General features: G+C 44.0%; 2 protein-coding genes across 2 annotated transcripts in view; one reads left to right on the top strand and one right to left on the bottom strand.

The window, feature by feature from the left end:
• The window catches only part of usp43b (ubiquitin specific peptidase 43b), a 52,735-nt gene extending 35,255 nt beyond the window's left edge, over nucleotides 1–17,480 (top strand). Inside the window, exons 7-16 of the mRNA XM_028412763.1 lie at nucleotides 3,068–3,230; nucleotides 5,393–5,504; nucleotides 8,604–8,707; nucleotides 10,748–10,825; nucleotides 10,902–11,031; nucleotides 11,748–12,090; nucleotides 12,427–12,585; nucleotides 12,989–13,162; nucleotides 13,632–14,738; nucleotides 15,138–17,480. Of these exons, the coding sequence (XP_028268564.1) occupies nucleotides 3,068–3,230; nucleotides 5,393–5,504; nucleotides 8,604–8,707; nucleotides 10,748–10,825; nucleotides 10,902–11,031; nucleotides 11,748–12,090; nucleotides 12,427–12,585; nucleotides 12,989–13,162; nucleotides 13,632–14,738; nucleotides 15,138–15,148 (2,381 nt within the window). The 3' untranslated portion in view covers nucleotides 15,149–17,480. The remainder of the gene's footprint in view (nucleotides 1–3,067; nucleotides 3,231–5,392; nucleotides 5,505–8,603; nucleotides 8,708–10,747; nucleotides 10,826–10,901; nucleotides 11,032–11,747; nucleotides 12,091–12,426; nucleotides 12,586–12,988; nucleotides 13,163–13,631; nucleotides 14,739–15,137) is intronic.
• A 5,175-nt stretch (nucleotides 17,481–22,655) lies between these two features.
• mchr1b (melanin-concentrating hormone receptor 1b) overlaps nucleotides 22,656–25,418 on the bottom strand; it is a 3,974-nt gene continuing 1,211 nt past the window's right edge. The window contains exon 3 of the mRNA XM_028412210.1: nucleotides 22,656–23,678. Within this exon, the coding sequence (XP_028268011.1) occupies nucleotides 22,656–23,678 (1,023 nt within the window). The remainder of the gene's footprint in view (nucleotides 23,679–25,418) is intronic.

Here is a 25,418-nt window from a genome sequence, read left to right as displayed (position 1 = left end):
TTTGCCCAGGATTATATATCTCACAATAGATTGAAGGATTATCTTGAGATTTGGTGCAAATCTTCCGGCAATTCCAGGGTCATCTGTTCCTGTATATCTCAGAAATGTCCAGGTTTTAAAATGTATTCATATACTATGATCCTTGAAATTTGCAGCAAACTTTCCTTTTGATTTATGGTAGAATTGATTCGATTTTCACTGTCAGATATCGCTGTAACATCTGGTCCATCCAGTGTTAATTTTAGCAGCAATTTCTGATTTAGTTTTTATTTTTTATTTTAGTCTTGTGACTAAAATGTCATTTGATTTCATTCAAACTAGACTAAATACCAAAGAATTTAGTCGACTAAATCTGCCTTGGATTTAGTCGACTAAAATTCTATGATATATATTTTTTATGAAATAATTAAGGTTTGAAGTGCAATACAAACAGGCACAGCTTTAACTTGTGTTATTTGAAACAAACATCTCTTTATTTAATTGCTATGGCCTTTTCACAAAAGCAGCAGTGAACAGTGAGCTGCTCTCCCTGAATACACTGTTCAGTCATGACCTTCTTCATGAATCCTCCATAACTACAGCAAAACACTTTTGTGACAACTCAGAAACAGGTCGCATGCTGTAAAACCATCAGCAGCGGTGTCTTCATTTATAGATTTTGTCACGTGTATCTTTGAGCGGAAGTTAAGACGACTCGTCTGCAAATGTCGCTTCATGTTTATTGTGGTTTTTTTTACCGCTGATAGTCGCTCCACACGGTTTGCAAACCGTCTTGTTTGTCTTGACATCAAACGTGTCCGTGTGTCTGTTCTTCTCCTGTGTTGTGTTACCATGCATGAGTACGCCTTCTTCCAGCATCGCGGGGTAACGTCCTTACGCAGAGAGATCACTTCTGATTGGCTCTCTGCCGCCGTCTCCTGATTCGTCCCTCCCTTCCACAAACAAGATTTGCTCTGATTGGATCTCGTCTCCATCAATAATTTCGTCTCGTTTTTATTCGTTGACGAAAGTGTCGATACATTTCGTCTTCGTTTTTGGCACCGTGCGTTAGTTTTTATTTAGTTATCGTCTCGTTTTTATCAGCAAAAAAAGGTCGTTAACGAAAACTATGACGAAAATGATTCGTCAACAAAATTAACACTGGGTCCATCTCTTTCTCGTGAACATGAAATCACGACAAACACACCTTGAGCAGAGTTCTTTAAACCCGGCACTAACGTGGACTCGAGGATGGACCGAGTAATCACGTCCGCCCCTTTCTACTGAACATAATCGATGCCTCAGGAACACATAGAGGGAGTTTTATCACAGCTAGCCTAGACTTAATAACTCAGCTGTCAAAGGTTACTGTGACCTCATAAAAAACAGTTTTGTCCATAACTTAGGAATTCATACATTTATTATGACATCACATAACGGGAGTCTTGGGGCGTCCTCTTCCTTTGGCCGTCTGCCACAAACATAAAGTATTCTTTGCTTGTTCATACTTTGTGAGATTTTACTTTATATGATATGAGTCTGGATAGACGGGGATGCAAACTCACTGCTTGGTGGTGGCATACGACCCTGAGGTGGTCATTTCAGTACAGTAGCAGCGTGTAAACACACAAGCAGACACACACACGGCTTATACTTTGCTCATTTTTCATCCTGAGAACAAGGAAAGCAGTGACAGGAGCCTTGGAAAAAAAATGCCTAGAAACTGTTCAGTTAAGTGTCAGTCTGCAGCTGCCCATAAAGAAACTTTGATTTAATGAGCAGTGAGAGGTGAGTCTTCTCCCGAGCCGCCCTGTAAATCTGAACCAAGCACGAGGTGACCTCTGCATTTTACTGAACATGTTTCATAAGAGAGATTTTCAGCCATAAATCATCCACAGAGCTGTCAGAAGTCACAGCTCGCGTAAATTAAAGCGCATGATTAAACAAGTTTTATCACTTGATTAGGCCGACGTTAATAATGGAGAATCTGCGCAGACTTATCATTATCTCCGGGTTGAGACACTGCAATCACAGGTTTAATGTTAAAGCTTTGGTGGTTGGTTTGGTGTAGACAGTGATTAGTTGTGAATAGGTCTTGACCTTCATACAGCACCCGGCCTAACGCCCCAATTATTTCAGTACAGAGAGAGTTTGTGCTGCTTTTTTGGGGGGAGCTCGGTAAACCGGACGCGCCACAGTGGCATTTGCTTTGTCAGTGATGAATCGTACGTCAGCTGTAAACAATAGTGTTTAATGAAAGTTTGTGGTTTTGTGGACGGCACAGGCAACGCGGCCAATCAATACGTTCTCATCCGAGTCTAATTCACTATGTGATTTATCACCGTGAACTTCTGAAGGGCTGACCTACGCACTAAGCCCAGAGGTTGTGATGAGAAAGCAGCTCGGCTGATGTCGTCATCACGCAGCGGTCTTATAATCGCAGCTCAGTCAGTCACACTCTGAGAGAGAGAGAGAGAGAGAGAGAGAGAGAGAGAGGGAAGTGATGCTGCTTGGCTCCCCACCAGGACAGGATGTGGAGCAGAAGCTGCATCAGATAATACCTCCTGCTGAGAGTGCAGGCAGCCATTGGTCCATCTGTTCTCCCCTCTGAATCACCGCTCCCCAAATAGAAAGCTGCTGTCTCGCCACTTTATATATCTCCGTTCTCCTTGTCACTCCTCACTCGGCAGAGGTGTTAAGTTTAATGATCACATTTTCAACTCATGAAATCAGCTCATCATCCTTTCCAGGAGGAGAACGTGTGAACTGCTGCAGCTGGAAAGTTGTTTAAAGTCATAGAAGAATGTGATATTGATATCAGATTTGGTTGCAAAGCAGTGAAGGCAAACACTTGAGCCATATACTGTATAAAACCCATGGAAATCCATGACGTCTGCCTAAACTCCCAGGACAGGTGAAGAGGTGGAGCGTTTCATTGCAACGGTTACTGGGCATAAATGTCGGTTTCGATATATTTTCGGTTAATTGCCCCACCCTACCGCGTAGTTTCAACTAGTAGTAAACTGGCAGTCCAGCACTGGCCAACCAGACGTCTCACCCCTCTCCTGTGTTCTTCATCCTCTCTCAGGGTACCATCACAGCCTGCCATCGTCTCCGTACTCCACTGGTCCTGAGGGTCAGAGGTTACCACCATCTGGGACGCTATCATCAGAGTTCCTCAACCACGGTGGCCCTGTGAAGATTCTGCTGCTGGTGTGCAACGCTGCAGGCGCCGGCCAACAAGCTGTCAGGTGATTACATCTGTTTAAAAATGGAATAATAACAAACTACACGCTGACGCTTCCGGCTTCGAGTGTTTTCACTTGTTTTGCGGTGTCCTAGTTTAACTTTTTTCTTTTTTTTTCAACATACGTTGCTAAAATTGTCAGTTGATCCCATTAGCTCTAATCAAATATGGCTGTCACGTGCTGGCAATACCTAACTCCGCCTGCAGGTGGCAGTTGTCATGAATAGGAACATTTCTGTAAGCATGTTTATTTCTGCTGTAGAGTTGCATAACATAACATAACAGAGGTCTGTGGGGATGGACTCAGTTTTCAAGCCACCCTCAAGTGGCCATTTGTGGAACTACAGTTCAGCTTAATTTTCCAGCCCTTAATGTTGCTGCTTAGTTCACCTTTGTCCTGCTAAATTGTATTTATACGAGCTATATAGATATTTATGGGAGCAGTGTGTCCCACTGTGAATTTGAGACACACTGTTTTTCTCCTCTGTTAAATCCAATTCACTTCAATCACATCCTCTATATTTTTCTCTGTGATGCAGCGCCTCAAGGTCATGTTAGCTAGCGCCTTGTTTATTTCGCTCTGTGATGCGACTCAGTGGGGTGAGTTTCAAAATCAAACGACTGAGGACTCTCTGACATCTGGCATGATGCAGAGATCCATCAGACAGCCGTCTCCCTGACAGCGTCCAGGGAGATCAATACGGAGGTGAGCTCGCCAAGCACGGCTGTGAGAACGTCCGATCCCATCCACGTCTCGGTTTCCCCTTCAAACGCCTCTCTGTCGTTGCTCAAACCGCCCACCTATCCCGCTCTCATCAGATGACAGCTGGAAGACTCGGCCGTGCCAAGAAAATGACATTGGAGTCACATATACTTGTTTGTCACTCTAGTTCTGTACCTGAAAGCATCGCAGGTACATTTCTGACAAGCAGTTTCTGAACTATGAAATCACATCTTATGTGTGAAAACACAAATTTGTATGTTGTTACAGCTTGGTGCTGACTCTCATGTCTGTGAAGGTGGGTGAAAGACACACTCACCAGTTAAATAAAGGTATATGGAAGGCCGCGACAGCCAAAATGCATTAGTGTACTATACTATAACTATAATCTCTAAAATACATTGAAATATTAATTAATGCATGAAGAAAATGTGAAGAGGCAATACCTCCATGAATATTTGTATTTTTCCTCATCATTTTATCCTGTTCTGGTCAAAGACATGGATCCTTTACACGTGCAGCAGAGCTCCCCGTCCATTCATTACGCTGCTGCTGGGTGACTTTGTGTGCCTTTGTGTGTCATTTTTGTCTCTTAATGGACCTCCGTGCTCTCACACTAATAAATCTCATGTGCACAATGGTGGGCGGCCCCCAGTTAGATCTGTATTATAATAAATGTGTCATCGTTTCACAGGGATGCTTTCGCCGCCTCTCATCGGCCATTTTGCCTTCCTGTTATCTCCACCTGTCTTTTCATAGGCGCACTGTAATGAGACTTCTGCTCCAATGCTGATAATGATAATAAACAATTATTTACATTACAATAGGAAGCGGTCGGGTCTCATGTAAGCTGGTTTCAGTGTTGTGAGCAAGCGGCAACCTTTGGGGCTCAGACTTGAAGCCCATGCATTAGTGTCAAAACTTGTAATTCACGCCGTAACCACTGGGGGCTGGCTCCAAATGCGAGTCATTTCCCATAGACTCCCATGTTAAAATGGCCGACTTCACAGCAGAAATGAACATGTTTACAGCCTGGTACAAAAAAACCATTCTGGTCTCAAATGATAGGTTCCCTTCTAGTGTCAATTGTACGGGGGGGGGGTGAATTTTTTTTTACAACTCACTCGTTTTAATTGTATTCAGACTTAAAATTATGCATAATTATGGACGGTTGACGTATCACAGTGCGAGTTTCCTGCTTCCACGATCGCCCGCCCCCCTAAACTCCGCTTGTGCTCCCCCTCTTTGTCCATATTTGGAGTTTTGGCGGACGTGACGCTGCCAACATGGCGGCGGTCAGAGCGTCCCAGAGCCTCCCACTGAGCCTCAAAACAGCTCTTCAGAAACAAACGGGTGACATCACGGAAGCTCTGTCCATAGTTTTTACTGTCAATGGCTGTGAGCTGTCAGTCTGTAACACTTAATCGCCTCTCTGCCTGTTTAAGGTTTGGACCCCCATTCCTAATGAGGGAGGACCGGTCTATTTCCTGGGACCAGCTACAGCAGAGCATCCTCAGCAAGCTTTATTACTTGATGATCAATGGAGCTCAGGCACAGGTAACGGACAGACTGATGCTCATAATCATGTGATAAGGGGAGAATATTCTGTACTCTTCAAGGGGAATGTCCGATCAGTGTGCCAGGACCCGGATGGGGATTCACCCTGTCACACACACAGAGTTAAAAAAAAAAAAAGCACAGCAGATGCTTGACTCGTCCTCTGGTTAAACCCAGGCTGCCAACTGCCAATGAATAATCTGTTCACATCCAGTCGATAGATAAAAGTTCATATTAGACACAACTCAGAGCGTGTGCCACGAGGACGAAAGCTTTCATTCTGTCCACTCCGCAGCTACATGAGCTGAAGACAAAACTCACACTTCTGAAGACTTTTTGAATTTAATTTATCAGTTAGAACTCAGATTTCTCTTTTACTTCCACTGACTGTAATCTGGATTCTGTGGGCAAAATCAAATTGTTAGTTTAAATTTTTCTTAGAATTTGTATTTTATTTATTTATAAATAAATATTATTTATATTATTTTTTTCTCAAAATATAATCTTAATAATGGTCTGTTTTTTTCAGATTTCTGACTTTTCTTAGAATGCTTCCTCTTTTCTGGAAATTCTAATTTAAGTCCATATTCTGACATTATTTCTACAGTAGCCCTATAACCTTCCCCCATCCTCCTTCAGCTCCATCCAAAAAAAAAATGCACAGCACAGCTCGCTGTGCGTTAAGTCAGTAAAAATAAAAATAATAGGAATGCTGCACAACAATAAAGCATGATGCTTGTAAAAAAAAAATATATTTTTTAAAGGTGCATGAGGGGGCGGGGGTGTTGTGAGTGCCGGCTGGATAGCGGACGTGACTCCCTCCTGCAGTGGCGGCTGGCGCACCTGTTCCAGAACAGGTTTATTGGCTGGTGGTGTCCTCTAGCTGGCAAAACAAACCAGAATCAGGTGATGGTGGTTTGCAACAGGTCATAGTTCATCAAAGGGACACACACACATGCGGCTGCTCTCTTTTGTTTCACTTCTAAGACCTGAGCGTGGTCGCCTTGTTTACCCTTTGTAAAACATGGGACATAATGATATAAATGCAGCGCCGTGCTGTAGCCTGCATAGATGCACTCCTGCTGTGTCCCAGTCAAATCAATAATTCACTCCTCTGAAGGCATTTTCTTGCTTGTTTGTACTTGCTTTCTTGCTTGTATCACCACAAATCTCTGTGTTTGGACATGATGGTGTGCAGTGGTGTGTTGTTAATCATGTAACCAGCCTCTCTCTCTCTCTCTCTCTCTCTCTCTCTCTCTTTGTGACTTACTTGCTTCTCATTTTAAGATTAAGAGAAGAGTCAGGTGCAACGTTTCCAGTAACTCTGCTGGAGATCCGTCGTCTCCTTTTGTACCCCATGCTGTCAGCCATTTAATTAAAACCAGGCCTGTACAGTATAATCAGCCTGCCGGAGCCTACCTCTGCCAAGGAGGGAGCGATGCTCGGAGCAGATGTTTGCTCTGAATCTTTCATCTCAACAGGATCTGTAGTTTTCTTGCATCATAAATTACACTCACAAGTGGATTTTTCTTTAGTCTAATTTTAGCTCCAGATAAGATTTAAGATTTAAAAACAAAAGCGTGGCCTCTCCTGGCAGCCATTTCTCCTGCTGCTGCTGACACCGTTTAAACAGGCTCGTTTTAACAGTACCCAGCATACTGATGAGTCTGAAGACCCTCCTACAGACCGGCAGTCCTAGGACATGCAGATCCCTTCTTTGCATCTCAGACCTCCAGATGGTGTTTGATGATCATGGTTTCTGTCAGAAAGGCGATCACTTCATGTTTGGAGGGAACTTTCTCTTGCTTGCTGAAATGAGAAGCTGCAGTTGCGAGGACACCTTGGGTGGTCTCTCTACATGTACACACAAGTATCTCTCTGGGGCTCGCACTGAGCCTGAGCAGGTTCTGTAATGAAAAGAAACCTCATGTTGGGTTTATTCTTGTCAGCTTTTTATGCAAAAAAACAAGGAAAAGCAGCACAACACTGCGGGAGATGTCTGCACAGTCCTCAAACACATGTACGAGGTGTTATATTCAAATTTATGTGTAATGTTAACGTCAAGCTAAAATAGCTAGCTGCTGTATGAGGCAGAAGTTTTGGTTAACTTTCCCCCTCGGGTTCCAGTGGGTTCTTCTTCTTCTTCTTCTTCTTCTTCAGAGTATCAATATTTTCCTGGAATGTGCTGTCTGCTCTGCTTGTCATCAGAGCTCCTGCTGTCCTCACAGGAGCCAGAGTGGGTGTTTGTGTTTGAGCCCGGCCAGCAGCTACACTCCAGATTTCAGAGAGGAAATCAGTTTCATTTTTTTTTTAAATCCTTGTCAGAGATCCTTCAATCTGAGCAGATCTCACAGTAATACACACACAGGGGGAGGAGGAGGATTGGTTCTTTCATTTTGCTTCTCAGCTGAAGTAAATATCTGCGTTTATTAATATTTCTGTTGTCAAATCTCACTTTAAATGCTGTTCTCTGATGTTGAGATGCCACTTATTGATTCAGTCTGAGCCACTGTGAGCTCAAAATGTCAGGTGCAGGTCTCGGCCTATATTTCACAATAGTCCGCTTTGTCCTCATTTCTTTTTCTAGTTCCATAGGCAGCGTGATCATCCACTTTAAATAGGGCTCTGAGAGTGCAAAAAATACGTCTGCGTCTCCATAAACCCTTTTCCAAATCAGCATTTTTTTAAATAGTTTTGAACAGCTGGTTCAGTATAAAACATGGCTCTGATTAGCATGTAGCGGTTGCAGCTCTGAGAGGCTTTACCTTAGCGAACTGCTACATGCTAATATAAGCATTGTAACTTTGTCATAGTCACATGCAGATGGGAAGGCAGGTATAATGTTTATCATATTCACTGTCTCAGGCTATATGTTAGCATGCTAACACTTGCCAGTTAGCACCAAACAGCTGTTTGTCAGTTTTTCAAAGGTAGCCTGGTTCATCCTCTGGGGACCATTTAGCTGTACTTAATGCCAATAGGGGAACAAGTAGCCAGTTAGCTTTGTCATACACATCCTGCCAGCATGCTGTTGAAATGTTTTAAATATCGTGTGTATTCTTGCTCTGAATTGTGTGTTTCCACTTATTTTTTTTTTAGAATACCAGAGTGCTGTTCAACATCCGTGTGGTGGGAGGATCTGCATTTTACAGCTACCTGTCGCCTCAGGACGGGCGGCCGCTCTACCACCCTGCTGTCGACCGGTGAGCATGTCTAAAGATTCGAAAACCTGAAGGAATCAGTGTGTGGGGTTTAGTGACATCTAGTGGCCAAGGTGCAGATTGCAGCATGATTCTTCATCCTGCGCTGCTGCAGGTGCAAATACAGTAAGAATGTGCAGTTCCAGGGTGTGTGACTTTGTTTTAGTCTCATAAACTGAGAGCGCTCTAAATGTGCTCTTTAATTGACGTTTTCTGAAGATTTCATCAAATGTAATTAGTTTTAATACAATTTAAACTGACTGATTGGGACATTAACATATTTTGAGAACACTTGGATGTTCTGCAGATGAAGTTTAATGATTTGAATCCTCCTGTAGAGCCTGACTTTTACCACAGTGTCTGAGACGTGCCGATATTTTCTTCTTCTTCTTCCTCATCTTCGCCGATGCTCGTCTGATGGCTTTCAGTTGCAGAAGTGAATTGCTGTTTCAAAGGGCCATTTTAGCAAGGTCTTGAAAGGACTTCCATTTGTGTAGCTGCTAAGAACAGTTCATTCATCCATTGAATGGTGCTGATGGGGGCAAATGCTTCTGAAATCTTTTGAAATGCAAATGTGTGGCGCACTGTATCCTAGAAACTCATGTAATGATAGTGTTTGAACTCTAATGATTCAGAAATATGCTGTGTCCCCAAGTCAACTCACATCAAACACTGCAAGAATGTACCAGTGCTGTTTTTTTTAGCGCACTTTGTTCACTTTTGTCTGCCTCTCTAACCTGTCGGTGTCAGTATACATAACGATGGTTTTTATACCACACGATTCCCAGTATGTCATGTAAAAACCATTCATGGTCCTCAGAGGATGAATCCTGCTGACTTGATATTGATCTATGAACAACTATTGTTGATAAGTAAATATGCCAAAAACATTATAATAGAGGTGGTTTGGTGCTATCAACTATCATCATGTTAGCAATGTAGCATGTAAAGTAGTTTAAAGCACTTCCCGTCTCCCAGGTGCCTGGGTCAGAACATTATTCTACAAAGCAGTAGATTAAAGTAAATGTCCCAAAAGATGTCCTGCTGAGACACAGACAAGTCAAATGTTGACAACACAACACTCAACCACAGTCTGAAATGCTTAAAAACACTCCTGTAGTCCACTAAAAACATTATTGTAGGGTTATTTTAGCTTGGTGTTTGAGTTAAAGCTAGCTAAAGAGGACATGTGTAACACATATATACCTATAGTAACAGGAATGTAAGACTGTTTCTGATTTATCCACATTCTACTGTAACACTGGTTCAGTTGCATCAGGTCTAAATCCTGTTTTTTAATTTTGTTGTGCATCTCCATGGGGACTCCTGCTCTTCCTCTTGCATGTTTGTATCTGAAGTGTTTGAGCTTTAATACCCTATAACACACACCTTTAAAGGTCGGGTAGGAGATTTCATTGTGATGCACTTTTTGTTAAATTAGTGTAACTTCTCTTTACAATCCGATAGCAACCGATTAGTTCGGCAGTTTCTCATAAAAACGAAGAATATGAATCATCTGTGGAAGCTATAAAACACTAAAAACATCAGCCAATCCTCCGGGTGGACCCTGCACGGAGTATTGGCTGGTTGTCACTCTCTTCCTGCTCCGAAGTCATAGACCGCAGCTCGTCTTCAGGTAATGCTCGTCCATGTGATTGGGAGGCATGGCTTTGGGGTGAGCTCCGAGAGAAAGGGGCGTGTTTACTTTCTAAATCTGTCTGACTCTCACTGAGTTTTCAAAATCTCCTACCCTACCTTTAAAGAAATGATCCGAAATCAGCTTCAGCTTATTGTGTTTCATCTTTGATAGCATGATGAAGACATACAGTTTAAAATTAAGTCTTTAAACTCTTCTGTGAACTGTGTAATGTTTTGTTGGCAAATATCATCTGTGCAGCTCATGCTTCATTTATGCAACAGTGCTGCCACCTAGTGGCCAAAAAGCCTCCATACACTGGATTCTCATGATGTAACTGATGCAGTCATATCATGTATTAGAACACATTATTAAAGTATGTGATGTTTCTGTGATCTGACCCTCAGAGCTCTGAAGCTCTGCAGCTCAGGAGGACCTCCACACGTGAAGCTCATCATTGAGTGGGAACACAGAATCAAAGACTGGTTAGTAGCAAGCAGTATTTATTGACTTATTGTTAACCTTATGTCATTGTTAGCCCCTTCACTTTGTGTGTTTCAGCCTCTTTGGTAACATCCATGAGGAGGTGGTGAAGGAAGCAGAGAGCGTGAGGAACCAGCAGCAGCAGCATGTGCAGCAGTACAGCTGCACCCTGGACGAGTGCTTCCAGCTCTACACCAAAGAGGAGCAGGTGGGGCTGCAAACATATGTTCTAATGTATAACCCAAAACCTCAACAAGCACTTTTTCTAACAGGTCTTCTCCACATTTATCACCTTTTTCATACTCTTTTTGTACCTACAAGAGCTCACTATGTTTATTCTCACACCCAAAAAGCACACTGTCTTTGTGTCAACACTTGGTGGAGCTGCAGCCTTCCAGTAAGAGAAGCACTGCACCCAGGCCTGGGGGCCACATTGTTTTTAATGTATCAGTAGTTCTCACAGAGTGACGTTCAGTACTGTGCAAAAAGGTTTAAAAAAGTGAGTAAACGGCACATTTTATATACACACTTTGTTGTGATTACACCTCGACCTGTACATATATAAAACTCCTCTCCTTCTACTTGGGCTACAAACTTGTCAATCACTCCTCATGAGGAGCTGAAACCGCCCAAACCTCTCACTGAAGGAAATAATGGCATTTCACTGGTTTATTAATGACCCTGCTAAACTGTTCATCATTTCCTGGTATTATGGATCAAATTTGGCCTTAAGTTGTTACCATGCCAACGTCTTTTTTTAACCTCCAAATTCAAGCTGAGCTGATGTTTCAGTGAAATAATTCCAAAAGACGTTTTTTGACATTTTTCTGGGAATGTATTAAAGTGAAAAGAGGAAAAACATAATAGGACCAGATTAATCAGAGCGTCGTCCTCTCTGTCCTCTTCTTCTTCTCCTCCGGTCAGCTGGCCCCGGATGATGCCTGGAAGTGCCCCCACTGTAAGCAGCTGCAGCAGGGCACGGTGAAGATGAGCCTGTGGACGCTGCCGGACATCCTCATCCTCCACCTGAAGCGCTTCAGGCAGGTGGGCGAGCGGAGGAACAAGCTCACCACGTTCGTGCACTTCCCCCTGGCCGGCCTGGACATGACGCCCAACATGGTGAGCCGCAACCACGGCAACCAGCAGCCCCCTCTCCAGCCAGGCTGGAAGTCATCCAGACGACCTGACCTGGCCCCACCTGACTTCCTGTACGATCTGTACGCCGTGTGCAACCACCACGGAGGAATGCATGGTGGACATTACACAGGTAATACGTTACTTACTTACATTACTCCAAAGATCCCACACCACACTCTGAAGTGGATTTATTGCTCTCCTTCGGCCTTTTAGCTTCAAGCTAGGTTCAATTTGCTAATTAACCCCGAGTTAGTCACCATTTTATTTTGGAGGCTAGGTCACCTTAGCAATGTGTAATTCTTCTAACCACCAGAAGGGGGAGATATTACTTTAGGTTTCGTATCAGTTACGAAAAGCTGTTGGAGGTGTGTAATTCCTCACACCGCCACACATCGGACATATCTGCACTGTAGCTTTAAGTCTTGCATGTGTTCCATCATGTTTCATCCATCTCTTGTGTTCGCAGCCTTTTGCAGGAACTCTGTTGACGGTCAGTGGTACAGCTACGACGACAGCAGCGCTGAGCCGGTTCCAGAGGCCGAGGTGTGCACACGTGGAGCCTACATCCTCTTTTACCAGAGGAGGAACACTATCCCCCCCTGGTCTGCCAGCTCCTCAGTCACCGGTTTGTCCTTCAATAAATTCCACTCTGCCACTGATTTGTTGTTTTTTTAGATTGTGGGGATAATGCAGAAAGCAGCAGCATTATTGTTCATTTTCACTGAGAGTACTGCAGCTAATAACCTCTGGATGATTGTGGAGAAAAACTGACCTTGCACAGATCTCCGTATCCTAGAGTCCCAGAGGCATTCTTCCTCGGTAACAGCATAATAAGAGCAGCTACACACAGGAGGAAATGCTGATAATACCCTGTGATCACAGATTTCATTGTGCAGAGTGGATACGGGTCGTGTTTCCATTGACCTTCTCTGGGTCCTTCGAAGTAGACGTGGGCAGGCGGCTGCACTCAGTGCACATGAATTCATTGAAATTCAACAATGCACTTCCATGCACCTCTTTTTTTGTAGGTTCCACCAGCTCATCCACCTCTGACCACTGGCTGGTGCGGCTGACGGGGGGCAGCAAGAGGAGCAGTGTGGTGTCAGGCGGACCCGTCTCTGGACCTGCAGGGACCGCACAGCCCCCAGAATCTCCTGAGTTGCCAGTGTTTGGAGATGAACCGCCTAAAGCAGTAGAAACAAGTGGGTGCAAGCAGGAATGAATATGAACTTTAAATTTAAATACTAGTTTTGTTTCTAAATTGTTTGCATACAGAATTACTTACAGAGCCAGAGTAGTCATCTACCCTGTTTCCAGGCTTAGTGCCAAGCTAAGCTAGTGTTGTTTGGAGGAATTCAAAACTTTTTCATCCAAAAGTTTAACTAACTTTGGTTCTTGTATTTGTACTATGCTAATGTATTTTTTCCAAGAGTTTAAATCGAGGCAACTGGACTCAAGGATTGTTTCGCCACTCCCCCAAGTGGCTTCTTCAGTTCTGCTGAAGTTCTACTGAAGAAGCCACTTGGGGGAGTGGCGAAACAATCCTTGAGTCCAGTTGCCTCGATTTAACCTCTTGGAAATGTCTATGACCTGGATGAATGAGAGCATCCACAGATATATGCTAATGTATTTATACAAGCTACGCTAACGTGTCGGTGTTCTCTCCAACAGACGGGTCTGAAACCAATCAGTTCATCAGAGGGACCCAAGGCAGGAGTGTGAGCATGAGATCACCGACTAAGCCCAAGGACACTCTGAACAAAGTTCTCCCTCTGCGCTGGTCCTTTGGTGCCAAAGACCGCATCAAACATCCAGTCCAGACCAAATCTGGAGAGCTGGTGGAGTACCTGGAGTCCGGGCGCCGGCCGCGATGCACCAAAGACCCTATCATCACACTGGTGGCCACGCCACCGCAGAGGAGCGCCCAGGGGCGAGTCTTTGAGGCGGGACAGGATTGCAGCTCACCCAGTGGCAGCAGCCTTAGCTGCACAGACAGGCTCAGCTCCGACCTCTGTTACTCCCCCAAGCTGCCTGAGGGTCAGAGCCGACCTTTTGTGGAGAGAAGCCTCAGCCACGCTGCGGGTAACGGCAGCAGTGTCCGAATGAGAGACGATGATCCTCCGCAGCAGAGGTCCTCTAAGAGAGTGAGGCCGGATCAGGGCAGGACCCTGGACTTCCAGCTGCACAGAGGGGTCATTCTAGGCGGTCACCTCAGCCACAGTGCACCCCCCAGCAGAGACTCTACTTTGAGAAGAACTAAGGTCCAGACAGGGGTGACCTCCAGGACGCAGTTACCTGAGGACAGGAGGGCGCAGAAGGGACAGGAAGGACGCAGCCAAGAGAGCCTCCTGTCATTTTTCAAACCTGGTTTCATGAAGAAAGACATTCTTAGGTCGCCAATGAAGGGGCAAGAGCGGCGTATGAACGGACAGCTAGGGAAGCTGGCAAGCAGTAACTTAGCTAAACTGTCCCTCTCTAATGGGACTCTGACTGCTGTGGCGCTAGAGGAGAGGAAAGGCAGCGCCGTCCCCAGCTGCAACACCCATAACTGCAAAGTACAGTTTGTCAACGGGAAGGCGGGAAACCACGACCCGGTCGATATAAAGCGGGCTCACAGCTCCAGCAACATCCAGACCAAGTTCGATTTGACGTTTCGAAGGTGTGCCTCCCTGCAGAGGAACGGAGAGGTCGCGATCCCTCCATCCCACCGCATCCTGCTGCTGGATAAGCCCGGCTACACCACCCTGCAGCGGACGCGATACAGTACCACCTCCCTGGGTAGGTAGCTTGGGGTCTAAGGGTGGAAAAAAGGTCCATGCTAAGCTAGAAATAAGCACAAAATCAGGTCTCTGGACTGAGGACACTATAGACTGTGATTCACTATCCCATCTAGTGGTATAAAGTGGTATAGCGCGATGCTACAGTCCAGTGCTAGCTGTTAAACTTCTTCTAATTACTGCATATCGTCAGAGGTGGCGCCAGAGAGGGCTGTAAAATCAGAATCTCCTCTAGTCAACAGAGACATTATGACAGCTCCCTGGCTTCAGTAACATGCCCTCAGCTTTCTTCTTTATGAGATGAGATGAGTTAAAGTTTATTAATCCCAGAGGAAGTTCTTTTGCCAGAGGTTTCTTTTGCCAGAGATGACATGACTTTGTTTTGTTTCCTCGTCCTTAGTGCCTCTGTGACAGCCCAGAATGACAGCGGAACACTTGGACCTCTCTCTGGATTTCCACCCTTCCTCCCCTCCTGCAGGAGGCGTTCATCTTCTCTCTCTGTCTCTCTCACCTCCACAGTACTGTCATAAGTTCTTACCTGTGTGTGTCTTAAACTAAATCTATGCAGAGCAACTGAGGAAAAGTCCTGCTGTAATGTGACGTCTCCCCCATGTTCGTTTTCTTTTTGTTGAGATTTGTGCAGTAGAAGATGGGAGGAGTTCCTTGAAAGTGTTACAAGACAGAAAATGGGCTAAACCTTCTTAAACAGTGACGCGGCGTTATTATTTGGCTGCAAGAACACAAATAATTCACTTTGTCATTTATTATCATATTAATATTTTATTATATTATTGATGCACTTTGTTTTTATAAAGTTTTTATTTCTGCTACATGACCTGAGCATCCATGCTAATTTGGTTTTTCTTGTTTATCGGAAAACTGTACCCAACACACGATGAAAGTGTTGACGTTTGTTTATGGTTGTTTCATAGAAAAGGGACTCTGTGTCAAAAAGGAGCAACTTGGTTGTTTTTTCTAAACTTAAAGCTACAGTGTGGGGTGTTTGTCTCCCCCTTCTGGCAGTGTTAAGAGTTACACCAACACTGTCAATGTGTAAATAATGTATACCTAGAGGTAGAGCTGTCCTGATCAGTTTTTTTTGCCCTCGAGTTCGAGTCCAAATCATTTGATTTTGAGTATCTGCTGATACCGAGTTCCGATCCGATACTTTTAGGGTTCTCTACAAAGGCAAACAGCAAGTGACTCGTGGCAGTCATTTGTGCAATCCTGCGCCTTTGCGCCATATAAATGATACTGCAATGACTTTGCCTGTTATTGCAAGCAAAACTCGTGTGTGTGTGTGTCCAGAGCGCTTCACACTGACTGTTTATCGCTGTTTATCGTTTATCCACATGCCACCAACTTTAAATGATCAGCCTTCCCGAGCTAGGACAGCGGCTCATTGAGGTCTCAAACCCAGGACCTTTCGCACCAAAGGCAACTGTCATACCCCTGCACAGAAGGCGTTAACTTTGACAGCCCTAATAAATATATATCCGAGTCCTGATGGGGAGGTAACGTCCGATTCCGATCAAGTCTGAAATCACGTAATCGGGTTCGATTTCCGATCACGTGATCGGATCCGGACATCCCTACCTAAAGGGGAGCTTGCCTCTGATTGGTCACAGAATGTGGCTTAGCATCATTAAAAGCTAAGCTAACCTACCATACAGACATACTGCTCAAAGCAATGGTAGCTAGCCTGTTAGCATAGATTAGCATTGATGTGGCTCCTTCTCTGACACGTGTGTGTCCTCAATGTTTCTGGACACGTTTGGAAAATGCTACATTGCTAATACACTTGCTCTGAATGCATTTTTTACAAAGGTGGGAAGGTAGAATTTAATGATCATGAACATCCCACACTGTAGCTTTAACACTGAGCTGTGAGAATGATCTTTCCAGGTGGTTTCTAATCAGGTTTATTCTTTGTTCTGTGGAGGGATGCTGCAGAAAAAAGCTTTGAAAAAGCTAAAAAGGAAGATAAAATAAAAAATTGCACACATGGGAAAAATAATCAATATTTACCACAGCAGCAGCTCAAAGAAAGCTCTGAAGCTCCAGTTGGTTTATATATGTGTGTGTGTGTGTGTGTGTGTGTGTAGCTGTTTGTCTTTATCACTGAAGCTGGATGTGATAAAACAGCAACATTATCACTCGAAAGCAAACCTCGGTTTGCAGCTATTTTCTCATTTAGGATTGAAAAAGGGGGATTCACACTGTTATCCTGTCTCTGCAGTCACATCCATAATGACTGGAGCAGGACAGATGGAATTTAGCAGCTTATTTTGTGTTTATTTAATTCACCGTAATCAGACACAAACGACTATTCCTGCTGGAAGGAGCAAGACGAGCAAGGGAACTTTGATGAAAATATAATTTTCTGTCTTGTTGATGATTGAATTTTTAGATACTCTTTTGTAAAACTGTCCTTGAGTCTTCTTGTGTCGCTGACACTGTATCCGTCTTCACTCACTCGCTGTTGTTTGCCAAAATTACACCATAGTTACATGAAGGACGTTTATTTGGGGGAAAATAAGGCTAGATTATATTTTATTAACTTTTTTAAAAGTCTACATTTTGTACCTGATGTGTAATTATGTAATTTAAGTACCAGATTAAAACTGTATGTTTAAAGTGAACTGGAACACAACGCACAGAGAAGTGTCTGCGTCTTCTAACGTCTGCTTAATGTGCTGCAAGTTTTAATGGATTGCAAATTAAACACAAGCTTTTCTCACAAGTCATTCCAGCGTCGCTGAATGATTTATGGCGGCCCGTGGCCTCTCATCACTCCGGTCTGTCGCTAACGGCGTTTAATATATTCTTTTAAGGTGCATGAATGGACACTGCCAACAATTCAGCTTCCTGCAAAGTGAAGAGAGACCGGAGTGCTGAGACATGTGGCCTCAGGCGCAGGGTAATGAGTTACACGCTGCTCTCATGACAAGCCTGATCGCTTCCACTCTCTGTGGAAAGCTTGAATTTCTGATGTCAAGACGACACTGAAATCAACATCTGTCTTATCACTCAAAGATGTCCACAAGGACACGGTGGAGAGCATGAAAAGGGTTTGTACATACTCAAAAGTACTCACAGCGCTTCACACGCTTTCTGCATCTCTGCACACACACATTCTCCCTCCAGTGGTGACTAAACTTGAGGTTTAACATCTTGCTCGAGGACTCATCAACACGCAGCCGTTGAGAGGCGACGGATTTGATACACACCAACCTCATAATTAATGAGCAGTGGTGGAGGAAGTACTGAAGCTTGGTACTTGAGTAAAAGTACAAATACCCAGCAAAATATATACTTAATGGACAGGTCTGTGTGTCATGAGGCAGGCTGTGGGCATCAAGTGAACAGAGAGGCTGCTGATAACAAACAGGCATTCAGCATGTTTACTGTGTCAGTGTTCCTGCTGTAGATTCATGTTATGATTCATGTTCATCAGACATTAATGGATGGACCTGTGTTAGCAGACAGCAGCTAACTAGTTAGCTCACTGAGCCAGAGCACCGGCATCATGACTGAGGCTCATTATAGAAACACAGCTGGCAGCGTGACACCACCTCCATGCAGAGTCTGACCTCACATCAGTCCAGCACTGTGTTCATCACATGGAACAAGGAACTACAGACACTGTAGAAATGTAGTGGAGGAGAAAGTACAGGTAACAGCTGCAACATGGAGTCAGAGGAGAAAGTATGCACTATTATTTTTACTTAAGTAAAGTACAAATACATAAAAATTTACTTAAGTACAGTAACGAAGTACAAATACTTAGTTACTTTCCACCACTGTTTATGAGCAAATGCTCCACCACCACCACACAGAATGGAAGCTGACCACCATGCTACAAGGTTGATCAGCATCACCACAGAGGAGCAGGAAACCAGGAGGAGTTCAGAGGTTCACTGTGTGTGGATCACAGTCCAACACTGTTCATTTTAAACTGTTCATCATGTCTTGGTATTCAGGATAAAATTTGGCATCGTGGCCAAAAGTTGTTACCATGCCAACGTCTTTTTTTAACCTCCAAATTCAAGCTGAGCTGATGTTTCAGTGAAATAATTACAAAAGACGTTTCAGACATGACATTTTCTGGGAATGTATTAAAGTGAAAAGAGGAAAAACATAATAGGACCAGATTAATCTCGTCGTCCTCTCTGTCCTCTTCTTCTTCTCCTCTGGTCACCCAGCCCCCACTGGAAGTGCCCCCACTGTAGGCAGCTGCAGCAGCAGCAGCAGGGCACGGTGAAGATGACATCCTCATCCTCCACCTGAAGCGAGCGGAGGAACAAGCGGAAACCACGGCAACTAGCAGCCCCCTTTCCAGCCAGGCTGGAGGTCATCCAGACGACCCGACCTGGCCCCGCCTGATAAGATCCAGACCCTCTGACCTCAGTGGTCAGCACCTTGACAGAGATGATTATCACATCGCCGTGGTTTCTGTCACTCTTTGTGACTGAAACATTAGGTGATCAGCGGCTGACCACGTGTTGCCGCACCCCAACCATTTCGCCCATAATAGGACCGTATTATCAGCCATTATCCTGCTGATTGAGCCTCCCATCAGGGTGTGTGTGTGTCTTATTTGAGCCTTTAATCAAAGAGGCAGGAGAAGTTTGAAAATCTTTTATTATGCTAATATAAGCAGCAGGTCCAGGCAGGAGTCACACAAACACACACTATAACACAACACCATGTTCCAAACATTTGTCTGCATTCTAACACGGCGCTGCAGAAAGTTCTCAGAGAAGCAGCATAAGAAGCAGCACACTGGAGGCGTGTTGGAGTCAAATGAAGTCTCTGCTTTTGGGTTTCTATGACAGTGGATGGAATAAAAACACAGATAAACACTATATAGTCTGAATGTGGGCAGAACTGAGGCGCAGCTTCCACACTTTCCCATTTATCCCTGACCTGAAGTGTCGTCCTCGCTTCATTCATCAGCGCTGATGGATGGAGGGAAGAGTCACATGCATAGAGGCGAGCTGTCAAACCCATTTCAATCCATTCAGTCCAGCCGGCAGTGATCCGCTGAATGTATGCGCCCCACTACACATCATTAAGCTGGTTTTAATCAGCCAGATGTGATGGAAGCATGCACAGAATCCTGTCTGAGTCATTAAAGACCCATTGTAGGTCATGAATTTTCCGTTGGATAATATGGCTTTATATATATATTAGTTGGTTGAGATGCCTCAGCCTGGCTCATAGGCTTCATTGTGTGATTAGCTTATGAATTACCAGTCACATGCTCTGATGGGCAGCTTCCCTGTTAATTCTTTATTTGCATAATCACAAGCTCTGCATTGATGCTCATGGTTTTCTCTACATTTTAAATTAAAATTTTGTGTGGCGCCCACATGTTTGAACACATTTGAAAAATTGTGTTTTTATGTTTCCCGCCAGGTCAGGTTGACACACACACCGCCGGCTGTCTGAGGACCTGAGGGTCCCACTGTTGAACTGAACTCATTACATGTGTAATTGCTGCTTTTTGCTCCTGCTCAGATTCGTGTGGTGGATGCCTCACATTAGAGGCTCTGAAATGATTTTTCAAGTATCTGTTTGAATGATCTGACGCTACTGAAAGGTTCAGATAATGTTGTTTTTCTACACAAACACACACTGTGTAGATACCTGCAGGGAGATTGCTTTGTTGTCCTTGGGGAGCGCACAGAAATAACACAAATCAGTGTGTAGATGCAGCTCATATGGGTCTGTGTTATTCATGGCTGAGCTGAGCATGGAGCTTTTCGGCGGCTTTGTGATCATTTTGTGCATCCTTTGGTTGTTTTGCATGTTATTATGTCAGCTTTGCATATGCATAGTGGTATTTTGTGCATGGTTTTGTGATTTTCTCTGCATCTTACTGCAGTTGTTGGGATGTCTTTGTGGTGTTTTTTCTACGTTTACTTGTCTCCATCTTACATTAGACAACATACTGTTGTCATTTTTGTAATAATAATAATACATCACACTTATGTAGTGCTTTTCTAGGACACTCAAAGACACCACTGCTGATTCATTCATACACATTCATAGACCAGTGAGTGCACTGGAGGCAATGTAGGTAAAGGGCCTTACCCAAGGACACACAACAATGACTAGGGAGGAGCTGGGATCGAACCGCCGACCTTCTGATTATTAGACAGCCCCACTCTACCACTGAGCCACTGCTGCCCTGACAGCTGCCCTTTGTTGTCAGTTTTACACCAGCTGTGCATGTTTTCTGTGCATCTTCCTGCAGTTGTTTAGGAAGTCTTTGTGGTGTCAGTGATTCGTTGTCACTTTGTGGTGATTTTGTGCTTTTTTTTTGGTCGTGTTGCTTGCTTGTGTGTAGCCTTCTGCATCATTTTGTGTCCATTTGCCTCCCAAAAGTGGTTAAAAGGTAGGGTAGTAGGAGATTTTGAAAACTCAGTGAGAGTCAGCCAGATATTGAAAGTAAACACACGCCCCTTTCTCTCGGCGCTCACCCCGAAGCCACGCCTCCCAATCACATGGACACGCATCACCTGAAGACGAGCTGTGGTCTGTGACTTCGGCCATCATGCACGTACCTCTCTGGTGCACAGAGCAGGAAGAGAGTGACAACCAGCCAATACTCCGCGCAGGGTCCACCCGGAGGATTGGCTGATGTTTTTAGTGTTTTATAGCTTCCACAGATGATTCATATTCTTCGTTTTAATGAGAAACTGCCAAACTAATCGGTTGCTATCGGATTGTAAAGAGAAGTTACACTAATTTAACAAAAAGTGCATCAGAATGAAATCTCCTACCCTACCTTTAACGTCTGCAGTTTGGCAACTAGCAAACATTAGTATGCATGCTAATATTGCCATATTGCTATCTAATGTAACAAAATTGTGCCTTTAATGCATTTCTAAAATCCCCTGATAGTCAATGTGCTGCAGGCTGCAGTAAACTCAAAGGAAATCTGAGTGAGAAAGCTGCACACAGGGAGTCCGACATAAGAGGAGCCGTGCTGCTTTGCGATCAGGCCTTTAAGGCTCGATAAACACAATCACCCAAAGGTGGTCTCTCACCAGCGGAGACAGCAGATAATTGCTTTGCAATTTTATTTTCAAGTGTGTTTGTTTGTGGCGGGTGGGGGTGGGGGGGGGGGGGGGGCTGGTAATCTCGGTTTAATTCCGCCTCTCTGTTCTTTCCCAGATAACGAGCGATGCTTTGATTCCATTTCCGTGAACACTGTGTCTGAAAAACAGCTTTTATTTCCTCTTCCTCCTTCAGAGGAAGAAGTTTCACACTTTGACCTTCTGCAAAACACTAAACAACGACATTTAAGTTACGATCAATACTTTATTGGCATTCCTAGCGTCTAAAATGTTTACGATAAATGTTACAGAGAGAAACAACATGGAAAATCTACTGAATTTAACAGCCGTGCGTTTCTTACATTTAACCAGTTAACATGCAGCATGCTGCAAAAAACGTGAAGAGGAACACAAACACATGCTTCACAGCTTCACCACAAGTCAGACAGCTACACTTGCTTTATGAGCAATTACAGCTTAAGCTGAAAAGGGATTTGAAGCTTGAACCTTTATTGTTCCGTGCAGGTTAACGACAGGTGGAGTCCACTGTTTTTCCATTTTTACAGATGTTATTTCACGTTGTGTCAGACTTGTGTTGTTGTGCTGCTCCACAGGTCATGTTTTGTTTTCACTCTCATAAACACTGATAACAGAGTTCAATGTTTTTCATGCATTTAAACTCATTTTTTGTTCCATTTTGTGGACCAGGTCATGATGACTCCAACGTCTGCTCATCGTGCTCTCTGTTTGTTGTGTGATATTGAACGTGTCACAGATTAATTGGCAGCTGAATGTGCAGTGTGACTGTGTCTTGGTGTAAACAGGTGGTGTTTTGTGTGTGTGTGTCCATCTCAGTGCACAGCCACAGTGACAGGCAGCATGTTTTGGAGGAGTTTCCTTGACGACGGTGAGTGACACGGATGGGAGCTGTCTGGCACCGTCCTCGCGCCGCTGCCGTCAGCCGGAGCTGGGGCCACTCTGAAGCCCCTGAGGGACGGCCAGACCACCGTGGTGAGCTGCCTCTTGAAGGTTTTGCTCAGCATGATGTAGATGAAGGGGTTGATGCAGCTGTTGGCGTAGCCCATGCTGATGGCGATGTTGTAGGTGTAGAGGAAAGCGAAGCTGGGCCGCTGGACTCCGAGGTGGGCCAGTTGCAGAATGTAGTAAGGGGCCCAGCAGGTGAAGAAGGCCAGGCAGATGGCCACCGCCATGCGGGTCACCTTCCGGGTGCGAACCCTGAGGCTGCGCTGGGGCAGAGGGGCGACTGTGGCTGACATGTTCTGGAGGATCTTGAAGAAGACTCCACAGATGATGACCAAAGGCAGAGCGAAGGCCAGGAAGAACTGGTAGAGCGTGAACCAGTACGTGTCTCTGGCCGGGTTCGGGAGGAGCAGGGCGCAGCCCACTGAGCCGTCCTTCAGACGCATGAGTCCCGTGTACATCCACACTGGGGTGATGGAGACCAGAGAGAACACCCACACCAGTGCCACGGCCACCCCGGCCACCCAGGGGGTCCGTACGTGTTTGAAGCGGATGGGGTGGACGGTGGCCAGGTAGCGGTCCAGGGTCATCACAGTCAGGATGTACGTGCTGACGGTCTGACTGTTGGAGTCCAGCGCCGTGATGACCGTGCACATGGGGCCACCGAAGCACCAGGAGCCATTGCCCACGAGCTGATGGATGAGGAAGGGCATGCCGAGCAGGAAGAGGAGGTCAGCGATGGACAGGTTGAAGATGAAGATGTCTGGCACCGTTTGATGGGTGCAGAACTTGGTCTTCTTCACGATGGTGTAGATGACGATGCAGTTCCCAGCGATGCCGAAGAAGCAGATGACGCCAAAGATGCTGGGCATGAGCACGTTACTGTACTGCTCCTCATCTGGAACACAGGGGGTTAAATATATTCATTAAATAATAACACAATTCAAAGTCCACACAGCTGAAGTAAAACAGGATAAGATTAAATCTGTGTATTTATATAACCAGAGAAAGGGGGTGTGTCCTGAACAGATGTCAGATAGATCACTTATTTATTGATTTATTGATTTATTGACAGGGTTACTGGCAACAAGGAACTCATATCTGCTAAACGTTGATTTATGAATATATAAAACATTCTAAAAAATATTTGAGAAATATCTTAGGACAGCTAAATCAATAGATTGATAGATTAGGTCAGATTAGGTCTGTTAATCTGTAACTACAGGAATAAATGAAGCTGTTAATTACATGTCAGACTGATTTCTTCACTTAAAGACATTCAGAAATATATTTTATTATTATTATGATTATTATTATAACAATGATAATTATATATATATATATATATATATATATATATATATATATATATATATATATATATATATATATTATTATTATTATCTTACCGTCCTGTGCCTCAGCTGATGTGAATAAGGAGTTATTTGAACCCTCCATCCCAGTCACTGCTGTTCTTTTCCTCCATACATCCATAAAACCTCAATCAATCAATCAATAAAATCTCATCACAGTCCGCGCGAGCCACGAGCGCACGCCACAGCTACTGTACACCACGCGCCACACTGAGCTGATAGCGCGCGCTCCTCGTCATGAAGCTCTCAGATGATGATGATGATGATGATGATGAAGGCTCTGCAGCCACGATCATATTTGACGCTGTCGCTCGTGTTATTTTCTCACGTGCTCTCCTCCTATAGGCTGCCGCGGGCTGTCTCTTCATCCTGATCTCGAATCAATACTTTATCTTTTTTTTTTATCGATCAGCCTCACATTAATCCAACAACTCTGTCTGTCAGTCATGATGATAACACAATTTAATTCATTTACAAATGCGCTGTAAACTAACTGATGAAGAGGAGCAGTGAGACTTCATCAGGAACTCTGAACAAGTTCATCCGCCCCGCTTCAAGGTTCATTTCCACTTTTATTTATGTTATTTAAAGCAGATTGATGGAGATTATATGATATTATTATATAATATGAGATTCTAAATTAAAATCTTCATCATATATTTACAACATAAATAACTGCAATTTGTGTCTGTGGAGGAAACTTGGCAGTTTTTTATTAGGTCACAACCATCCACTAGATGGCAGCATTGTCAATGTGTTTTACTGTTTCAACTGAATTAAAAGCAGATGTGTCCAACAAAACAAAATAAACAACAACAACAACAATAATAATAAAAATAGAATTAAAACAAAATAAAATACATAGATGATGCATAAATATTCCAACAATTTACCAAATTTGATGGCTTTATAAAATGATGTGGCCTTTTTTATAAGACAGATAAAAAATTATGGGAATTATTAAGATTAAGATTAAGATTAAGATTAACTTTTGTCAACTCTGTAAGGAAATTTGGTTGTTGCAGCAGCAGGATACAGTATATATATATCTCCTCAGAGGCAGAAAAGTACAAAGATTGTTTTTGTCACAATAATTGATCGTGATGCACTGATTGATCACTGATCAGTTGTCTGAATCCTCCTTCCAGCCTGTAAGAGGATCCATGCATGCTGCTGATATTATTAATGATGATGTGTAGTGATCACAGATGTGTGTGTGTGTGTGTGTGTGTGTGTGTGTGTGTGTGTGTGTGTGTGTGT

The sequence above is a fragment of the Parambassis ranga genome, chromosome 8, assembly GCF_900634625.1.
Source record: "Parambassis ranga chromosome 8, fParRan2.1, whole genome shotgun sequence".
NCBI lineage: Eukaryota > Metazoa > Chordata > Actinopteri > Ambassidae > Parambassis > Parambassis ranga.
Note: the sequence above shows the minus strand (reverse complement) of the source record. Positions and strands in the feature narration are given on the sequence as shown.